The sequence below is a fragment of the Poecilia formosa genome, unplaced genomic scaffold, assembly GCF_000485575.1.
Source record: "Poecilia formosa unplaced genomic scaffold, Poecilia_formosa-5.1.2 Scaffold258, whole genome shotgun sequence".
NCBI classification, from domain to species: domain Eukaryota; kingdom Metazoa; phylum Chordata; class Actinopteri; order Cyprinodontiformes; family Poeciliidae; genus Poecilia; species Poecilia formosa.
The window spans coordinates 725,387-743,957 of NW_006800197.1; the positions used below are offsets into that span (position 1 = coordinate 725,387).

At 38.2% G+C, this 18,571-nt stretch overlaps 1 protein-coding gene across 1 annotated transcript in view; it reads left to right on the forward strand.

Moving 5' to 3' along the window:
- The window catches only part of LOC103150634 (centrosomal protein of 290 kDa-like), a 62,603-nt gene that overhangs the window by 38,747 nt on the left and 5,285 nt on the right, over positions 1–18,571 (forward strand). Inside the window, exons 36-43 of the mRNA XM_016680844.1 lie at positions 2,650–2,863; positions 4,360–4,497; positions 5,331–5,552; positions 9,302–9,424; positions 10,385–10,527; positions 10,723–10,878; positions 13,790–13,913; positions 16,550–16,684. Of these exons, the coding sequence (XP_016536330.1) occupies positions 2,650–2,863; positions 4,360–4,497; positions 5,331–5,552; positions 9,302–9,424; positions 10,385–10,527; positions 10,723–10,878; positions 13,790–13,913; positions 16,550–16,684 (1,255 nt within the window). The remainder of the gene's footprint in view (positions 1–2,649; positions 2,864–4,359; positions 4,498–5,330; positions 5,553–9,301; positions 9,425–10,384; positions 10,528–10,722; positions 10,879–13,789; positions 13,914–16,549; positions 16,685–18,571) is intronic.

The following is an 18,571-nucleotide window of genomic DNA, read 5'->3' on the forward strand; positions in this document are numbered from 1 at the left end:
AGTCGACTCGACAAGAAAGAAGATGTGCTGAAGAAATACCAAAACCAGCTGGCTCAGGCCAGACAGGTGAAGCTATGATGTTGAATGATGAGTAGAAAGGATTTACTTTTGTAAAAAGAAAGACAAAAGAAGATCTATGAACACTCCACTGTTTTTCATTCCTTGCCTCACACACTGTTGGCTCTAGGATCAAGAGGAGATGATAAAAAGACATCAGGAAGAGTTGAGAATATTACATCAGAAGCTGGACTTGCACACAGACACCTCTCTGGATCAGTTCAAACAGACAGCATTGGTACGTTCAGGCTCTCCATTTAAAAAGACTGCTTTCTGAGTTAAAACCCAACTGCCAACAACGTCTTAGTAGGGCAGTGTTAGGTAACGTTGACTTTTATGAGCTTTGCATCATGTAATAATGTTAGTCCCTCATCAAGAACACACCTGGAGTGTTGCCTTGATTATTTTTTCAGCGAAACGCTGGTAAAAATGCTAACATGGGGTTAATACAGGAGCGTTGTGATGACTTCCAGAAGGCGGAGTTTCAGAAAGAACAAGAGTTTCTTAAAGAGACACAGGCCTAATTTCAAGGTTTTAAATTACAAAGTCACAAATACTGAGAAGTGAATTTAATAAGATGGTCAAGAAAAAGTATAAAAAAATATAAATGGTCTAAGCAGTGTTCCCTGAGATACCCCAAAACTCAAATCACACCACTTACTATTTTGAGCACTCCTAATTATTAAGAATTTACTGTAAGGCACCATTTTATAGCATTTTTATAACAACCAAAGGTAATATAGTTACTTATTTGTGCTATAAAAAGTCACTTGACATTAAAAATAAGTATTTATTCAGTCTCTAAGCACTTGTTAAACAGTTTAAGCGTGTGTTATTTAAGGAAGCAACAACTGTTGGGTTTAAAATGACCCTCTTTGTGTTCAGGAGTTGATGAAGAAGCCCGCTATCAGAGTGCTGACACCTAAACACCTGGAGCGCCTGGCTGAGTTGGAGCAGACGGTGGCTGAGCAGGATGCTTCACTCAGCTCTGTCACAGAGAAGCTGAAGCTGACCGCAGCCGAGCTGGAGCAACACCGGATCGCCATGGAGACGCAGGCTAAGAAACACGCTGAGGAGACGGCAAAGTAATCAGCCACCACTAACCATTTTTACAGTGAGCTGTCATGTGTTACACTTTTACATAGAAAGATGTTTTTCAGTGAATTGGCTCAACATTTTGACACAAAAATACATATAATATATATATATATATATATACACACACACACACATATATTCATCACTGTTAATCCAACTCCTTTGCTTTAGCTTTTGTTAAAGTTAGGTAAAGTAAGCAAAGTTAAGAATGTTAACCATTTTCCACAGAAGGTCAAAGGTGATCCTTTGCCCTGGTTGCCCTGTGCATGACAGGGAAGCATCTCTGCTTTGATCCGGAGAACATTGTTCCAGCCGTCTTGTGGTTTCTCAGATGTGGAGTGGAAAATTAGATTTGGTTTTTTCACTCAATTTAAGCTTCTCACCCTTTTGTTTTTAAGCAGATGGAACCAACTAATGTAAGACTTTGAGGGGAAAAAAGATTATTTAGACCACTTACTTAGGGTAAATTAAAAGACTAGGTTTTAAGAGGTCAGGAGAAAATCAGATTAAAGAGGGTTATCTAAAGTTCAGTAGTGCACCGGGACACAGTTATGTCAGGCACTGGAGAGCGAGCGCAAAACACAAACACAAAATTCTAGTAATGCATTTGAAATAAATCGCAGAACAACACAACTAATTAATCAGATATATAATCAGCTATCTTTGTTCAGATTTAAATCCTGTAGAAAACCTGTCTTGTGGGCTAAGGAAAATATTAGACGATAAAAAATAGATTTTATAAGTACATACTACATAAAATTGTGTTTATCTTTTTCTCATCTAAAGAAATTAAAGAGGAATGTATTATTTTTTCCTCAAATATTTGGAACAAAATGAGTCAAAGGAAGTAAAAACTATAAACATTGTAAGATGAGGTCAACTGACAGAGCTGGGAAATGAAAGTTTGGTAGCCCACTTAAAAATATAAAGCAGATAGTTTGAAGTTAGAAAACATTTAATTACATGCACATAATTACTAGCTTTATAATTTAAAACATTTCCATTTCCTTTTAGATTTAGTAGGAGCCACATTGAAAGGGCCAAATAGCCACATCTGGCTCCTGAGCCGCTTGTTGCATTTAAAATGTACATATGGAGAAAAATTTTGTTACAAGGTTCCAACAATAAAAATAATAAAATAAATAAATAAATTTTAAAAATAAAGTGTATCAATGCAAAAAACAGAAGAGGTCACATGTAAGATCATGCCAAAGTTTTTCTCAATAATTGTATTTCTCCTCTTTTCAAGTTCATATTTACACCCAGCGTCTACAGCGAATCTATAAAAACATCTGAGTTCATTTATTTCCTGACCAGAAAGAACATAATTCTTCTTCTTGCAACCCAGAGTAAACAACATATTTCTACACTCACACAGATCATGCTCAGACATTTACTCTCTAACTTTGTATCAATTGTAAAGTTAATGTAATAGAATGTGGACCAGGGATTTACTTCTAGTTAAGATGCTAACAAAGAGGGGATTTGTTCCAGGCTGGAGGAGAACTACGTTGCCCAGGTGAAGGCTCTGGTCGGTGAGGTGGAGGACAGTAGGAGTCAACTGGCTCAGATGGAGAAGGAGATGAGCTTCCTGCGCTCCGAGCTGGAAGCTCAGAAGGAGGCCAACGTTCGCTCCCCGAGCAACACCATGAAAAACCTGGTGGAACGCCTCAAAGCACAACTCACTCAGAAGGAGAAACAGCTCAAGGTCTTTTACCAGTTTTTCTTTTTTTTTTTTTTACTTTACAGTAATTATTTGACTAATTGCCAATGTGGTCTTCTACTTGATATGTAGAAATTGATAGCTAGAGCATTGTACAGTGACTCTGGAAAGTTTTCACAGCACTTTGTTTATTTCATATTTTGTTTTCCAGCCTTATTCTGAATTGTGTTAAATGACAGGGGCAGTATTATGTGTTTTCCAGGCACGTAATGCCATTTCATAACACTCTGTGCTATAAAAGTGCAGCTCAGAAGATACGCAGTTCAACCAGATGTTTGCTAATTGCTGCCAGCTAATCTGAAGGAGCTGAGTGTAGAGTCGCAGGGAAGAGCTACTCTGTGAGGCAGAAGCTCAGAAACTGCATCTCTGAGGAGGAGCTGCGCCTCGTAGGCGGGGCTAGTCCCACCCAGTCGTTTTTTGCAGCTCAGTGGTTGCCATGGGAGATTTAAGGATTCCTCAAAGGGGCATGAAAGAATCAAGACAACACTGCAGATATGATTTTGATGAGAGATTAATATATTAGCGTGATGTAAAGCTGAAAAAAGTTGATTTCACATAATACTGCCGCTTTAATCTCTTTCCTTAAAATTTTACACACAAATACTCCATTTTGAGAATCTGTAAAACAAAAATTTTGAGCGTTTCGCAAATTTATTAAAAGACAAATAAGAAATCACATTTACACCAGTATTCACATCCACCTATTTTGGTCTGTTCTTCTCTAATGCTTCTGGATCTTTGTTCCTCAAGACAATCAAACATTTACAGACAGTTCCTTTGATTTCATATTTAGTGTTTGACCTCTGACCTGCACTGTCAACCGAGTGGCCTTATTTGTAAAGACAGGTGTGCGCCTTTCCAAATCAAGTCCAGGAAACAGGATTTATCACAGGTAGATTATGTTTAAGTTGCAGGAACATCTTGAGGATTATCAGTGGATCAACAAAAGCTTTGAAAACTTAAGGAAATGTGATTTCTTGGTTTTCTGATTTTAATAAATTTACATAACGCTCCAAAAAGTTCTTCCACATTGCCATAATAAAGGGGTATTCATGTGGAGAATTTTTGAGGGAAGAGTTTTAATTCAGTACAATTTCGGAGTAAGGCCGCAACACAACAAAATGTGGAAAAAGTGAAATGACATGAACGCTTTCCGGATGCACCCTAATCGAATATTTTCGAGGCATGTCCTGTGTTTTGTTTCGGCTTCAAAGTAAATCAATCCAGCGAACAAAAAGCAGAGATTCTGTTGCTGCTACAGGTTCCAGCTGTGTGAAACCAATGTGGCCAGACAAGGCCAGTACAAAAATTCTTGGCATATTGCAGCTAAAATGATTGTGTTTTACTTTTGTGTTGACTGAAGAAGATGACTCTGTATGCCTTTGTATGAATCAAACGTGATTTTCTGGGCACCGCCAAGGATCAGGCCACGTTTATTGCATTACTGAACACCAGGGTCTGTTTGTTTCATCTCCTGTCAGGCTCTCAGTAAGGCTCTGTTGGAGCTGCGGGCGGAGATGATGTCAGCTGCAGAGCAGCAAGTCATAGCCAACGCTGCCCAGAAAGAGCAGAGTCTCAACGTTCAGATGCTAGTGGACAAACACACCAAAGACCTGAAGGTAAGATCAAAGTGGGTTTTGTTTTCTTTTACTCGTATGTTATGGTTTCTTTCCTGTTGATGTAATCAGCTCAAACGAAGCTTTGTTGGATGTTTTAAGTCTTACAAATTGGCATAATGGTTAGAAAGCAGGACCTCTACAAAGCAGCTGTAATTAAATCATACCTGCTGACAGGCTGCAGTAGAGGCTTCTGGTTTCTATAGAAATTACGTTTGCGATGTTCCTGGATTTAAAGGACCATCTGCATCAATCAGAGCATGTTTGACCTCTGACCAGTAAGGTGACCTCTGTGAACACGACAGATGGTAACCTCCGTTTAAAAGCAAGTGCTTAGGTTGAGATGGTTATTTATTTTATTAAATGCAAATTTTCATTTAAAATTTTTATTTAAAATAAAATTTTTAAATAAAACTTTAATCCCTGTGACAGACTGTCGACCTGTCCAGGCTGTACCCCGCCTCTCGCCCGGAATGTTAGCTGGAGATAGGCACCAGCAACCCTCCTGACCCCACTAAGGGTCAAGGGTGTACAGAAGATGGATGGATGGATGGATGGGTGGATGGATGGATGGATGGATGGAATTTTAATTTATTATTTAATTTATTATTTTTAATTTATTTTTTTTATTTTATTATTGCATAGAGAATTGCAATAACTCTGAAGAATTTTAATTAATATGAGTTACAACAACATTTAATTTTTCCAAATATTCATCCAGATATTTCTATTTTACAAATGAAAATACGATAAAAACCGGATTCAAAAGGACAATTTTCAGCTCAAGAATTAAGATCTTATGTAATTTTTTTATTTTATTTTAATTTATTTTGTAGGCACAGGTACAGGAACTGAACGAAGAACTTCAAGCTGCAAAGGAGTCGGCCAAAGCAGCCAGGAGCAGAGAGAACGTTCTGAAAGAGGAGGTTGAAGGACTAAACCAAGACTTCCAGAAATATCAAAGAACTCAGAGACGACTGCAGGCCGAGAAAGCAGAGCGAGAGCAAGAAGTGGTGGAGCTCAAGCAGCAAATAAAGAGGCTCACCAGCACCATGCAGGTACAAAGCTATACAGCTGAATCACGTTGAATCACACTGAATCTTCTTTTTTTAATTTATTTATGCTTTGGATCAACAACGTAATTTTGACATCAGAAATAGCCTGAATAAATTAAAAAATCAAGAGAAACTGTTTTTGTAGAGATGCATCAATCCAGTATTCATCAATCCTGATATAAAAAAAAAATTCTAGATTGCGTATCGGTGGCAATAGATCTATAAGAGCAAATCTATTCAGTCTAATTCTATGCTTTGTACTCTCAGCATTGTCATGCTTTATTGTTTATTTTACATTGGATTTAAATTTCCTAATTGCACTTTATAAACCATTTAAAAGAAGGTTTGTTGTAGTTTATTTTTTACTTTTTTGACCAAGGTAGTCAGTCTATTGTTTTTGTTAGTTTCAGGTTCTGTAGTATATATTTTACATTGGCTGTTCTACTCCTAATTGCACTGACTGAGCAAATGAGTTGTTCTTTCATGTTTGACCAAGCTTGTGAAGCTGTTGGTAGGTAGATTTAAGTGTACTATACTAATGCAGAGTTACCAAACACATTTGTAATTCAAAAAGAGAAACGTTTCAAGTCAATTCATCACCGATTTTTTTGTATCAGATCGGTATCAGCCAATACTAAATATAAATGTTGTATCAGAAGTGAAAAAAGTGGATCGGTGAACCCCTAGAAATGTATTTATTAAGGGACAAAAGCAACATGAAGTAGGCTAAACAGATTTCAAAATGTAACGCATCATCATCCCCTGATCTAAAAAAAATCAAAAGTTGGATGAGAAATAATGTCATTAACATCTGTCACTTTGGAACGGTTTACAAAGCCGTTGCTAAGGCTTTAGGACTCCAACGAGAGCCATTATACACAGTATAGCGATGTTCCGAGGACTGGGAGAACTTCTAGAAATACTCCGATCCCATTTCAACATCCCAGAGTAACATCTAAAGTACTTCAGGCCTCACTTGCTTCAGTTAGGGTCAGTGTTCACGATTAACCAATAAGAAAATGTCATCCATGGGAGAGTGCCAGGCCAAAAACCATGTGTGACTAAAGGTAACATAAAGGGCTCGTCTTATATTTGCTGATTCGGATTTGTTCCTGTAGACTTTTGTTCATAGTTGTTTTTCTTTTTTGTTTTGTTTTGTTGAGATATTGCATGTTTGGATAATTATTCCCTCTGGTGTTTGACACTGTGTAGATAGAACGTTTTTTTCCTGCTGCTGTTTACTTTTGGGCAGTTGTGATGATGCATAACCGTAGCAACAAGTTAATGGTTTTTACAACTGGGAGTGGCTTGATCAGCATCTCAAAAGCTCATGTCGCACCTGAACCATGACCTTGAACCCCAGAGGAGTTGAAAAGAAAGAGCAGAACAGGACCAAAGAGCAGAAAGAGAAAAAGAATGCTCCCTTCCATCCCCTCCATCTGTCAGAATGGGTAAGGTTCATATCCCCTACTCCAACGTCTCTCTGCCCGGCTTCCTAACCATACGGCCAGACAGAGATTTAAAGAGGAGCACAAAAGCAAAAGAGGTGGATTAGCAGTACTTGCTAACAACTGATTGTGTCCTCCAGAGTCTATTACTGTGGAATGTTGTCTCTGCTGCCTGTAAACTGAGCTGTTAGCATAACATGATAGTCATTCTTGACTTTAAGGTTTGATTGGGGACCAAAATTGCAACATTTCATACATTTTCAGCTGCTTTCACACTGCACTGTCAGACAGTCCAAAACTTTTGCAAAACCTGTTACCCCCCTCGCCTATAAGGGCGCTGCACCAAGAACCACTGAAGGAAACGACCTGAAAAACTCTGAAGAGATGAGTACGACCTCCCTTTTCACACATTGTAAACAAAACTGGAGTAGGATTTCTTTATTGTCTTTAGTTTGGTAGAAAACCACAAGACATTTCTTCCTCTAGTGCTAGACTTGCACAGTTGTTTGGTTTGTATTTACCCAGAATGCCCCTGCACTGTAGTTTGCTTCCTGTTTTTGGGAGCGGTCTCCAGTCTGCTTGTTTCCATGTATACATTCAAACTGCACCAGAGTTCACTTTAATTGAACTGAGATTTTTAGGCGAACTAGAGTTTGCATTTTTGATCCAGATCAGAGTTCATTGTGCATTCACACCTTTGCAAATGACCCAGACTCTCTAGACAAAGTAACTAGATTCCAGCTAAAATGGACTGGTGTGAATGCACCTTCAGTTTAACCGCTTTTTGATTAAGTGAATGTCTTTTGATAAATGAATGTCTTTACGTGGCCTAGTTGAACGTTAGAATTAAATTTATTTGAGATGCAATGGAAAATAGGCTGTTCATGCTTCAGCATGGGTGAATTAAATCAATTACACAAAAAATATGGGCCAAAATTCCTTCGCAGTGATCAAAATAACCCATTGCTAGCTATTACAAACATTTAATGCAGTTCTTGTCACAAATACTGATAAAGCTTAGAAAGCATGATAATTTTAATGTTTCAGTGTGGCAAAAACAGAATAAATCTGCAAGAGGAAAAGTCCTTCTTCAAGGTACTCTGTGTTGGTCTCTGGCTCCTAGTTAGAACTCTTGCTTGTTACGTCCTAGATTTCAGCGTGATATGTTGGACAGCGGCCACCGACAGCCAACATCAACGTCATAGCATCATGTGGGAAACTGATTAAAGTCCTCTGACTCCTGTTCAGCATTCAGATGTTGAAATAGGATAGAAGGTTCATATAGGAGTCATGCCACGCCCGTTAGGCTCGTCTCACAGTCAGCAGGAAAAAAAGATATGGAGGAATGTGTCGAGAAAGAATGATGACATTTCTTCTGAGGTTTAAGATAAACGGCAGCCAGTATCTGAGTTGATTTCATTATCTGGGAGCTTGCTTACTTGTTTCTCAAGACTGTACAGTTGGGGGTCAGAAGTTTGCATATGCCCAGGAAGAGAGTAAAAGTCTTGTTCCTTTTTCATAGTGAAATTTATATAAGCCAATCCAATTCTTATGTGGGTTTTTTTCTAATCCATAGTCAAAACTACACATACAGTGCAATTATTTTTTGTTTTTAATTTTTTTTTGTCTTTTAACAAGTTGAACCTCCACGACTTGGTATTCATGACCGTCAACAAACTTTTGATGGTTTTTCTGGCTGAATATTTGACCTCTTTGTTTGAGCCATTTGGATTATTTAAGGTTTGTTTTCTGACTAAATCTGAATTTTAAGTACAGTTTGAAAAATCCAATTGGGTTAAGGTCTGTATGGTCATAAGATTCACGGTTTGATTGTTACTTTTTTTTTTTTTTTTACAATTTTTTTTCTCTGGTGGTTCCAGAAGAGCAGCAATAAATATCAATGTTTTTAAAAATACAATTAAATTTGCTGTTTAGTGCTAAAACTGTGCTACATCATATATATGGTGTCTTGACGTAGCCTATTCATTAATCCAGATTGGTCTTTTGTTTGTTTTATTATAAGAAGTGTATTTGTGATAGTATGTTTTTAATACAATAGCTGAATGTGTGCATATTTTAGATCCAACATCTATAATTTTGACCACATTCGGATAAGAGAAAAATTGTGATAAAGTCAAACTTGAGCAGCCAGTTCTTGTTTGTTTTTTTTTAACATCCTTAAAGTTTTTTGTTGTATAAACAATTACTTTGAATAATTATGAAACAGGAAGTAAACTTTTGTCTGTGTGTATAAATAACATTAAACATAAAAAGCGATGATTCTTTTTTTTTCCTGTTGCTCAGAATCAGACAGAGGCAGATGGGAAAGGAGCCATCATAGAGAATCTGCAGAAGAAGATCAGGAGGCTGGAGTCAGACTTGGAGAAAAGGAACGACGTAAAAAACATCAAAGATGATCATGGAAAGGTGTGAAACAGTGTCCACCATATATTGTTGCTGTTGGGCAAAAATCTCATTCTATCATTTTTAGTAAGTTTTGTTTTATTATTCATCAACTCTTCTGGCAATCCTTCTCCTCTGTCCAGGGTTTTATGTATTAAAGTGAAAAGTTTATTTATATTGTACCTAGAAAAGTCTATTCCAACCTGACTAGTTAACTTTAATTATAAGCCTGAGCCCAAAGTAAACCTGACATATCATTTTAATGAAGATTTTACTGCTTTTGTTTTGAAACCACCATCAACAAACTTCTTACCATTGAAGTAAGCAGTGTAACTCCTCCCGTTTTTAGCTTTTGTGTGACGTCTCCCAGCTCCATCTTGTCACTTGTTGTAACCGCAGATTGAGTCAAGTGTAATTCCTCTGGGACGTGATTGATGGGAGCGAAGCCACAGGCACATGCAGTGCGCTGCACTTGTTACACTCTGGTTTAACTTCTGCACCCTACTGACTTTCTTTATTTTCTCAACATTTTTAATAGAATTTAATTTAATTGATATATCAGTGTCTTATACCAATATTGGATTGGTCCAGTCTCTGTAATTGAGCCCTTTTTAACGTCTTATTCACCACATTTACCATCAGTTGCTATTAGACAGTGTTTATTCTACACACGCTGTCACAAACATCATTGGCCTTAGATAATCCAGCTCCATTTACTTATAGGTTTGATCAATTCTACAGGAATAAATTTAAATGTGGATAAAATGCCTCTGTAGGCTCTGTTAAGTTTTTTAAGGATTTGAACTTTATTTTGCATCCAGTTTGAGAATTAGACTAGCAAACATTTAATATTCCCACATTTAACATTCTCAAATAGGTTCATGAAACTTACACCTCTGCTAGCTCAGGAGTTTAGATTAAATCCAAGAACCTCATCATGTATGATTGCCTGTTTAGCTGATGCAAAACCTGTTTCTCCAACAGACCAAAGATGAAATTGTGCGGTGGGAGGAGAGCAAAAGATGGCAGGCTAGGATGGAAAAGGTGAAGAATTCCATGAAGGAGAAGGAACGAGATAACGAATCATTGTCAAAGCAACTCGGCACTCTTAAAGATCTTTATGGCAGGTCAGCGTGTGTACATCATAAATCTGGTATGCACAGTGCCTAGATTTGATACAGTTATGCTGATGACTGATTTATCATTCCCTATGTTCCTGTTTAGAATCAAAAAGGTGCTCAATGATCACAGCTGTGCATCATTCAGATGGTTTGCTCTGTCTTTTTCATCCATTGGACCTGTGTGCTTTCGTTTGCTTGCAGATTGGAGCAGGAGAAGGCTGCGCTGCAGAAAAAACTGAAAGCTCGAGGTGTGACCGCTGACCAGGTGGTGGGGGTACGAGCCAACGACATGGAAAGGCAGATACAGGAGTTGAAGAAGAAGAATTCTGAGCTGGAAACCCAGATTGTCACCATAAAGTATGTACATATATGAGCCTACATTAGAGTTAATGTCCACTTTGATTGTGTCAGCTCTGGTGTTGACTGAATTCAACTATCCTGATAAGTTAAAAGTAATTTTTTATGTTTGTCATCATAAAAATCATTTTAAAAAATCAATAATTAATCAAGAAATGACCAAAATGTTCTCAGATGAACAAGTCTACATCTGTAATAATATGCATTTATCTCCATATACCGAGATGAAATGCTTTTGGAATAGAAAATGGTTAAATGTTATTAAATGTCACAGAGTTAATACATAAAAAAAAAAATATATATATATATATATATATATATATATATATATATATATATATAAAATCAAAATATTCACAGATAGTAAAGTTTGCATATGGAATCATATTACTGTGTCCAACTGTCATGTTATGCCACATTTAGCAAAATAAATATTCATTTAAAAAAATCAAAAACTGATCAAAATATTCTCAAATAGGCTACATGTGGCATCATATAGACAGTATTTCAATGCCCCTTGTTTTAATGGTGTTTCAGGATTAAAATTTTACACCACATTTAGCCAAATAAATATTGATAAAAATCCACAAATCGACAAAAATTACCAAAATATTCTCAAATAAGCTAAATGTGCAATAATGAGCTTCTTAAAGAGACAAAAAGCCAATTTCAAGGTGCCAAATTGTGAAGTCAAATTTCTTTAAAGTTATCTTTGACATATAGATCATGTTTATAATAACTGAAGGTAACCTAGTTACCATACTTGATTGTGCTGTAAAAAGGCACTACATGCCTGGACAGTATATAATAAAGCCCCATTTATAAATACAAATCCAATAACTGTCAGACTGGTTTTAATCCACTTCCATGAGTCAACACTATGCAGAACCAGCTGTTTTGGGGGTATGTTACTCTCACCTTTTCACATCTAGACACTAATATTTTTGCTATTACTTGTCTTCTTTGAAATCAAACATCTTACATTATATTAAAAAAGTGTTACTTATTAGCATAAGTAGTTGGACGGAGGCAGCCGAGATATTTCTGATTCCTACTAAACCAGCTGATCATTTATCCGACAGGAGCTTCGAACTTCCGGAAGGGCTCTGGTTTCCGAACTTGTCGGTCAGACAGTTTTATTGGTCCCAGCTGCCTCCTCAGAGACCCGAAGGCTTTACCGATGACCTTTAGAGACGACCTTTACTCGTCTCTGGAGCCGACGTCGCTGAGTTTGTAGATTCTCATTAAGCTGCAAGAGCCGACTGAAGGCCGCTTGCGACGCAGACGTCAGGTCAGGGAGGCGACGGTTAACGTTCTGCGTGTCGGCGTTTCAGACGGATGTTTCACACGCTGTGCTCCGCTCTTGTTGAGGGTTCGATCTGATATCTGCAGACTGAAGAGTCTGCCGTCTAACACCTTGCTGCCACTAACGTGGCGAGGTCAAGCGTTTGACAGGACCTTTAACATTTGACTCGGACTCAATTGTGCCACCTGCTGGCAGAAGTTGAGTTGAACGTCCACGCTACATGTTCAGAGACTATGAACCATATGAAAGAGTGGGACAGTTTTGGAATTTGATGTGCAGTGACATCTTAATGAATCACATTATCATTGAATGATCAACAAATTAGATACAGTGAGTTATAGGCATTTCTTTCTACTAATTTTGATAACTGTGAACTATTGCTAATAAAAAAACAAGATTTGTCTTCTAATAAACTCATAACCTTACAAACACTAACAGTATTAATGATTTAAATACAAAAATAACATATAATACAAACTCTTGTGTTTATAGAATGGCCTACACATTTATGGGGAACACTGCTTTATCCAGCAGACAACACTAACACTCAACAATGTCACTGAAAAAGAACCTGGCTGTTTAGAGCGTTATGGAAAGTTGAGTGGAAGGAAAAACTGTGATAAGCAATGATAGCTAGAACCTTTTCAATAATGTCTACAAGGGATGAATGGATGGGTGTTTGGAATATGACCCATCTGTCAGTGGGCAAAAGTAAAATTAAAGCAATGTGACATAAAATGAGACACTAATGAACATTTTATGCACAGATTACTGTACAGAAACAGCTATTGTCCATCTTTCCATTAATCAAAAAATCTCGCAAATGGTTCCCAAGTGGTGTAATAGCTAGCTTAGAGGGAACATCTCAGCTTTTCAAGTTTAAAATACTGAACTGATTGGCCAGAAAACTACAATGGATACACTAGGCTAACCACTTGATACATGGCTTGGGAAATGGAGAAAAATTTTCAGTATCAACAAAAATCAGAATTGGCCGGTCAGGCTTTTCAAAGTACAGTAATCGGCCTGAAAACTTCAGTCAGTGCACGTTCTGCACCCCTATTTTTAGCCTGGAAAACGTTAGCATACATGATGGGCTAACCTCTTGATACGTCTCGGGCACGTTTGAAATGGAGAGAAGCTTTCAGTATCAACCAAAAAAAAGGAATCAGCAGTCTGGCTTTTTAAAGATCGGTGATTGGTAAGAAAACTGCAATTGGTGCACTCCTACTTTTAGCTTAGAAAACATAAAGGCTAGGCTAACCTCTTGATACATGTCTCAAGTTTGAAATAAAGAGAAGTTTCCAACACAAACCAATATTTTCATATCAGGCAAATTCAACATGTTTATGAGCGGTATGTGCATTTTATCTATGTAAAATATTCAGAGCCTTAATAGATAATGAGAAATTACTATTTTACAATGGAGCTATAAAAAAAAGTATTCATATCTTCTCACAGGACAGCTGAGATTAAATCATGCACATGAAATAAGTAGACTTTGAAAGGCATTTCGTTGCACCGGATTTTCTTTAGAGGTGTGAGAATGAAAGGTTCAGACTTATATTTGTAAAAAGTTCCTTTTCTGTCGTGTTGAATGTGCAGGCAGCAGCAGGCCTTGCCTCGTGATGATGCCATGGATAATCTTATGTCAAAGAACCATCTTCTAGAGGAGAGACTCCACTCCTTAGAGAGGCAGATATCCAAGGAACCCTCTTCCAGACCCTCGGTAAAGTGTTTAAGCTGCATATTTATTGCTCAAATACAATCATTTGACTTTTTTTTTATCTCATATCAGATGTCCCTGAATTATTACTCGTTAAAACACAGCTCATATTCGCAGGTAAAGCTGAAGTAATAAACGAAAGAGTTAAGGTATTAAAAAAAAAAAAAAAGAATTGGTTTTGGCCTCGCTAATGGAAAGAAGTCCTCATTTCTCCTTTTTAGTCAAAAGGAGCAGTCCAGTAGGAACATTGTTCTGGTGTTTTACCATCAAAGCACTAAAGTAAATGGAAGATTAATAGTTTATTTGACATTGACATTTCTTTCTCTTGTTTCGGAGGACTGGAATCTGGGAGCAAAGTCAACAACAGAGAACATATTTATGCTGTATTAACCAGCATTTCTTCTGTTTAAGAGCTCGCCTGGAAGACATGAATATGAGCATCATATTTCACAAGCATGGCAGGACATCGCATTTACCTCAAGATGTAGTACTTGGCCTATGCTCTGTTTGAAGGTCTGGAGATGTTTAGCGATCTGTTCATCAGTCTTCCTCTGTTTCTTCATCTTCCTCCTGGGTTTGATCTGATTCACTGCCTGCAAAGGAGAGACACTTCTCCTCCCGGGCACTTAGTGGGATTTGTTCACTCACGTTTGATGTTGAGGACGGAGCATCGTGCTGTCAGCTTCCTGAGACCCCCGACCCCGCAGGAGGCGCCCTTGACCAACAAGGGGAGCCCACGCAGAGCCAGGCGGGTGGAGGAGAGGACCTTGATGCGGATCGCCTGGAAGATGAAAGGCAAACAGCAGCAGTTGTTGGAGAAAATGAAGAAAGCATCTCTGTTGGATGTGACGTTACGGAGCATGTGGAACAGGATGAACCGCCTGACACAAAAGGGAATGGTGCCGATTCTGATGATCTGTCAGAAAGGACGGAATCCATCTCGCCTCCGTCTGCAACACAGGCAACGACAGCCGGTGGAATGAGCGAAAGCAGGAAGAAACCGGGCGATCCTGACCCAGATAGTGAAGGCATGGATCCCGATGATGATGATGTCAGAGTTATCCCGGAGGGGACCCAGAATGCCGAAGAAAAGGTGAAAGAGAAAGAAGAAGACGTGACGACAAGAACGGAAGTACAGGAAGATGACCAGAATTCTTTCTCAGCTGATCCTGATGTTGATTCTAGTATCACTCTGAGCAAACGCCCGGAGAGAATTGTCCACGCAAAAAGGGGCAAACAAACACAAAAACAGAAAGTTGTGAAGAATCAGAAGGTATTCCAGCCTGTGTATCCCCCAAGCCCTCCTTTAAGCCCTGGCTGCTGAGGTGGTAGAGCTGTGATAGCATTAGACATGGCAGAACCAGAGCTACACACAGCCAGTGAAATGTCTCGTTAGCGTTTCCTCCCTGTCATTGTCCATCACAGCCTTCAGGTTTCCACTTGCTCTTTGTATTTATCCCTTGATCATCACAAACAGAAACTTTAGCATATTTTATTAAGAACCTATGTGAGAGGCCAACACAAAACATGGCTGAAATTATGTGTTCTTTTGCATTCAGCTTTCTGAAGTAAATACTTTGTAGAACCACCTTTCAGTGTAAAGTCTTTCTGGGTCTAAACTCTGAAACTTTTGCCCATTCTTTGTATCCTGGCCATGGCCTCCCTACACATTTCTGCTCGATTCTGATCTCCACTGATCCGTGTATGATTTCTCCCATTGAAGTGAATTTTCTGGTAGAATTTCAACCAAGCCAATCAGCGAACAGAGGGAGAAACTGTGAACGATGACGTCGATTTTCTCCGCTGTTTCTGAATTGTAGTCTGTATTATATACGTCACACCCAAAAATGTTAGTCATTGGGTGAACTTTAAAACTGCAACAAAGTCCATGCCTCCAGGAAGCGATCATTTCTCAGTAGCCGAGGCTTCAGACCCTCTGTAGGAAGCAAAGCGTAGAACAGCAGGCTGGTTTTCACCAGGCTGTTCTTTCTAAGATTGGAAGAAGACAGAATGGGAACATCAGTTTTCAAGCCTCTTTTTTGCCACTTTTCAAAACCACATATACTTTTCCTTCCACATTTGTGTTGGTCTGTCACATAAAATTCCCCCATAAAACACAGACGTTTATGGTTTTAAAGCAACAAAATGTAAAAAAAAAATGACACTAGCTGCGTTTCCATTCCAAATGTTTCAAATTTGGGAATGTTAGGGATCGACTTTGTCAATATTCTGCTAATGTCGAAAAGGAATAAGTTTGTTCATGAGGCAAGTTATTAAAAAACATGCTGTGCCATCGTCGTCTAACCACTTCCTGTCCTCTTCTTCATGGTTTCAAGCAGTGGCAAACATCTGGCTGTTGATCATGTGCAAAAAAGTGTTGCCATTGCAGTTTTGCAAAATAACCCAATTTAGATAAAGCCAAAAAATCAATCTCATCTTAGTGACAAAACTTATCAAAAAATAATTTTATTTTTTTCCCAAAATTGCAAATTTATTTTCAGAATATCAAGTTATATGGTCAACGGAAACACAGTTACTGTTAATCATTTTCCTTCTTAAAGCTTTTCCCTCCACTGCATTTTCTCGGTACTCAACCGTTGGACGTGTGTGGCTCATTCTGAGACTTTGCCGTTCTTTAGACTTCGGGACGCGGGACCAGGACTCCATCACAGAGAGATCAGGACATCTCAAAGGAAAACCTCAAGCTGGCCTCAGAGAACTTGGAGCTGCGCTTCCAGCTGGAACAGGCCAACCAAGATCTACCCAGGCTGAAGGTATGACCAACCCAAAAGGGATAGTTGAGACCAAATCACCAGACTGAAGATCAGTTTTGGTAGAAAGAGAGAAAAGAGAAAACTGATAAATAAAGCAAATTCAAACTTTTGAGTTTCTTTTAATTTATCATGCGATTAACTGATTTAATGTTTATGGCGTCAGGCCTACTTTTTTATTTCACTGGAAATAGAAAGAACACCTTTTAATTTTATGGTTTTAGACATTAGGATATAATAAAGAGATCTTGTCTTTTAAAGGATTTAAAAATATTCAGATGAAGAAGCACAAAACTGATTCCATACTGTCATTGTTTAATGAAGACGTGTGTAAAAAAAAAAAAAACCCAATAACCCATGGTTTAAAAGCTTGTAGATTCGCTGTAAGCAGCAATAACTTCCAGTATTGAGTTACATCGTCATGGAGGAATTTCAACTCTCTTCTTTACAATCTCTTCTTTACAACATGCCCTCAATTGCTGGAGATTTCCTGCACAGCTGGATGGTTTCAAGACCCAGTGTGGTCCAAACTCCAGCTGTCTGACAGATTTCTGTGCTGCGTTAAACAGATGAGTCTGTTGTTGATTCTGTGACCCAGTTCCACAACTGCAAAACTCCTCCACCACCATGCTTTACAAGAGCTAAGTTGTGCTGCTCGAGTCTGTTTTTAGAAAGATCAATCAAGATGAGCCTTGCTTGTTTTGCGTTTTTTTTTTTTTTTGGAGTCGTTTGTTTGTTTGTTTCTTTGTTTGTTTGTTTGTTTGTTTTTTCACTAACAATTGGAGGCCTAAAGACTCTGAGGTGGGGCTCTTGGGAAATTAGAATTAGAATTTCAGGGTTTCCCCCGGAAAACTTGCTAAGTCTGGTGGTAGACATTAGAGCAGTCATTCATTAAGCAGCCCACTGTGTTTTTGAGTTAAAAAATGTTTAAAATTGACAGGAAATTAGAAAATATCACTTGATATTTATGTGTTATTGGAAGATTGGAAGGTTAATACATGAACACCAACTATAAGGTACGGTAGCCAACAGGTGCAAACACGCAGCAAACGGCTAAACGAACTGCAAACAGGTGAAACGGTGCAGCAAACAGCAAAACCAGGTGTAATCACATGTAGAAAACAAAAAAACAAATGCAACAGAGAATGATGCAAACCAAAAAAATTGCTGTAATAACAGAAAATAGAAGTAAAAACCATCAATCAACAAAACTAATGCAAACAAAAAAAGGACTCAATCATAAATAAAATGCTAGAATCAAAAACACATTGCTGCAATTACAAATAAAACGCTGCATATTTGCACCTGTTTGCTGCCTGTTAAGCCATTTACACCTTCAAGCCACCGTAATAAAGTCTTAAAAAATGCAAACATAAAAAATATAAAATAAACAACTTTTAGCCTGGTGGGGGCACAAGTAAAGCCTGGTGGCCCGCCAGGCTTATAATACTTGGGGAAAAACTGAATTTATTGTTTGTCACTGTACACATGTGCTGTAATATGAAATTCAACTCAAATAGTGTAAACATTGTAATAAATTAATATATACATGCACACATACAAATAACCACCATATGATTAGTGCATGTGAGCACTGAGCGTGTTCGTTGCTTTTGGGAAGAAGCCACTTTTCAGTGTGTTTTTGTTTTTATGCAGCTGTAGCGCCCCCCTGAGGTCAGCAGGTCAAACAGGTTGAAGCCAGGGCAGCTGCTGTGTTTGGTGATTAACATTTTTTTCTCAGCATTGCAGCCTTTGTCTTTGAGGTGAATTTGCTGGGGCGTGGCACATCTCACCACAGATTCTCAATGGGGTTTATGTCTGGACTTTGAGTGGGCCATTCTAACACATGAATATGTTTTGTTTCAGATCCTTTAAGTAAGACTCTATAAT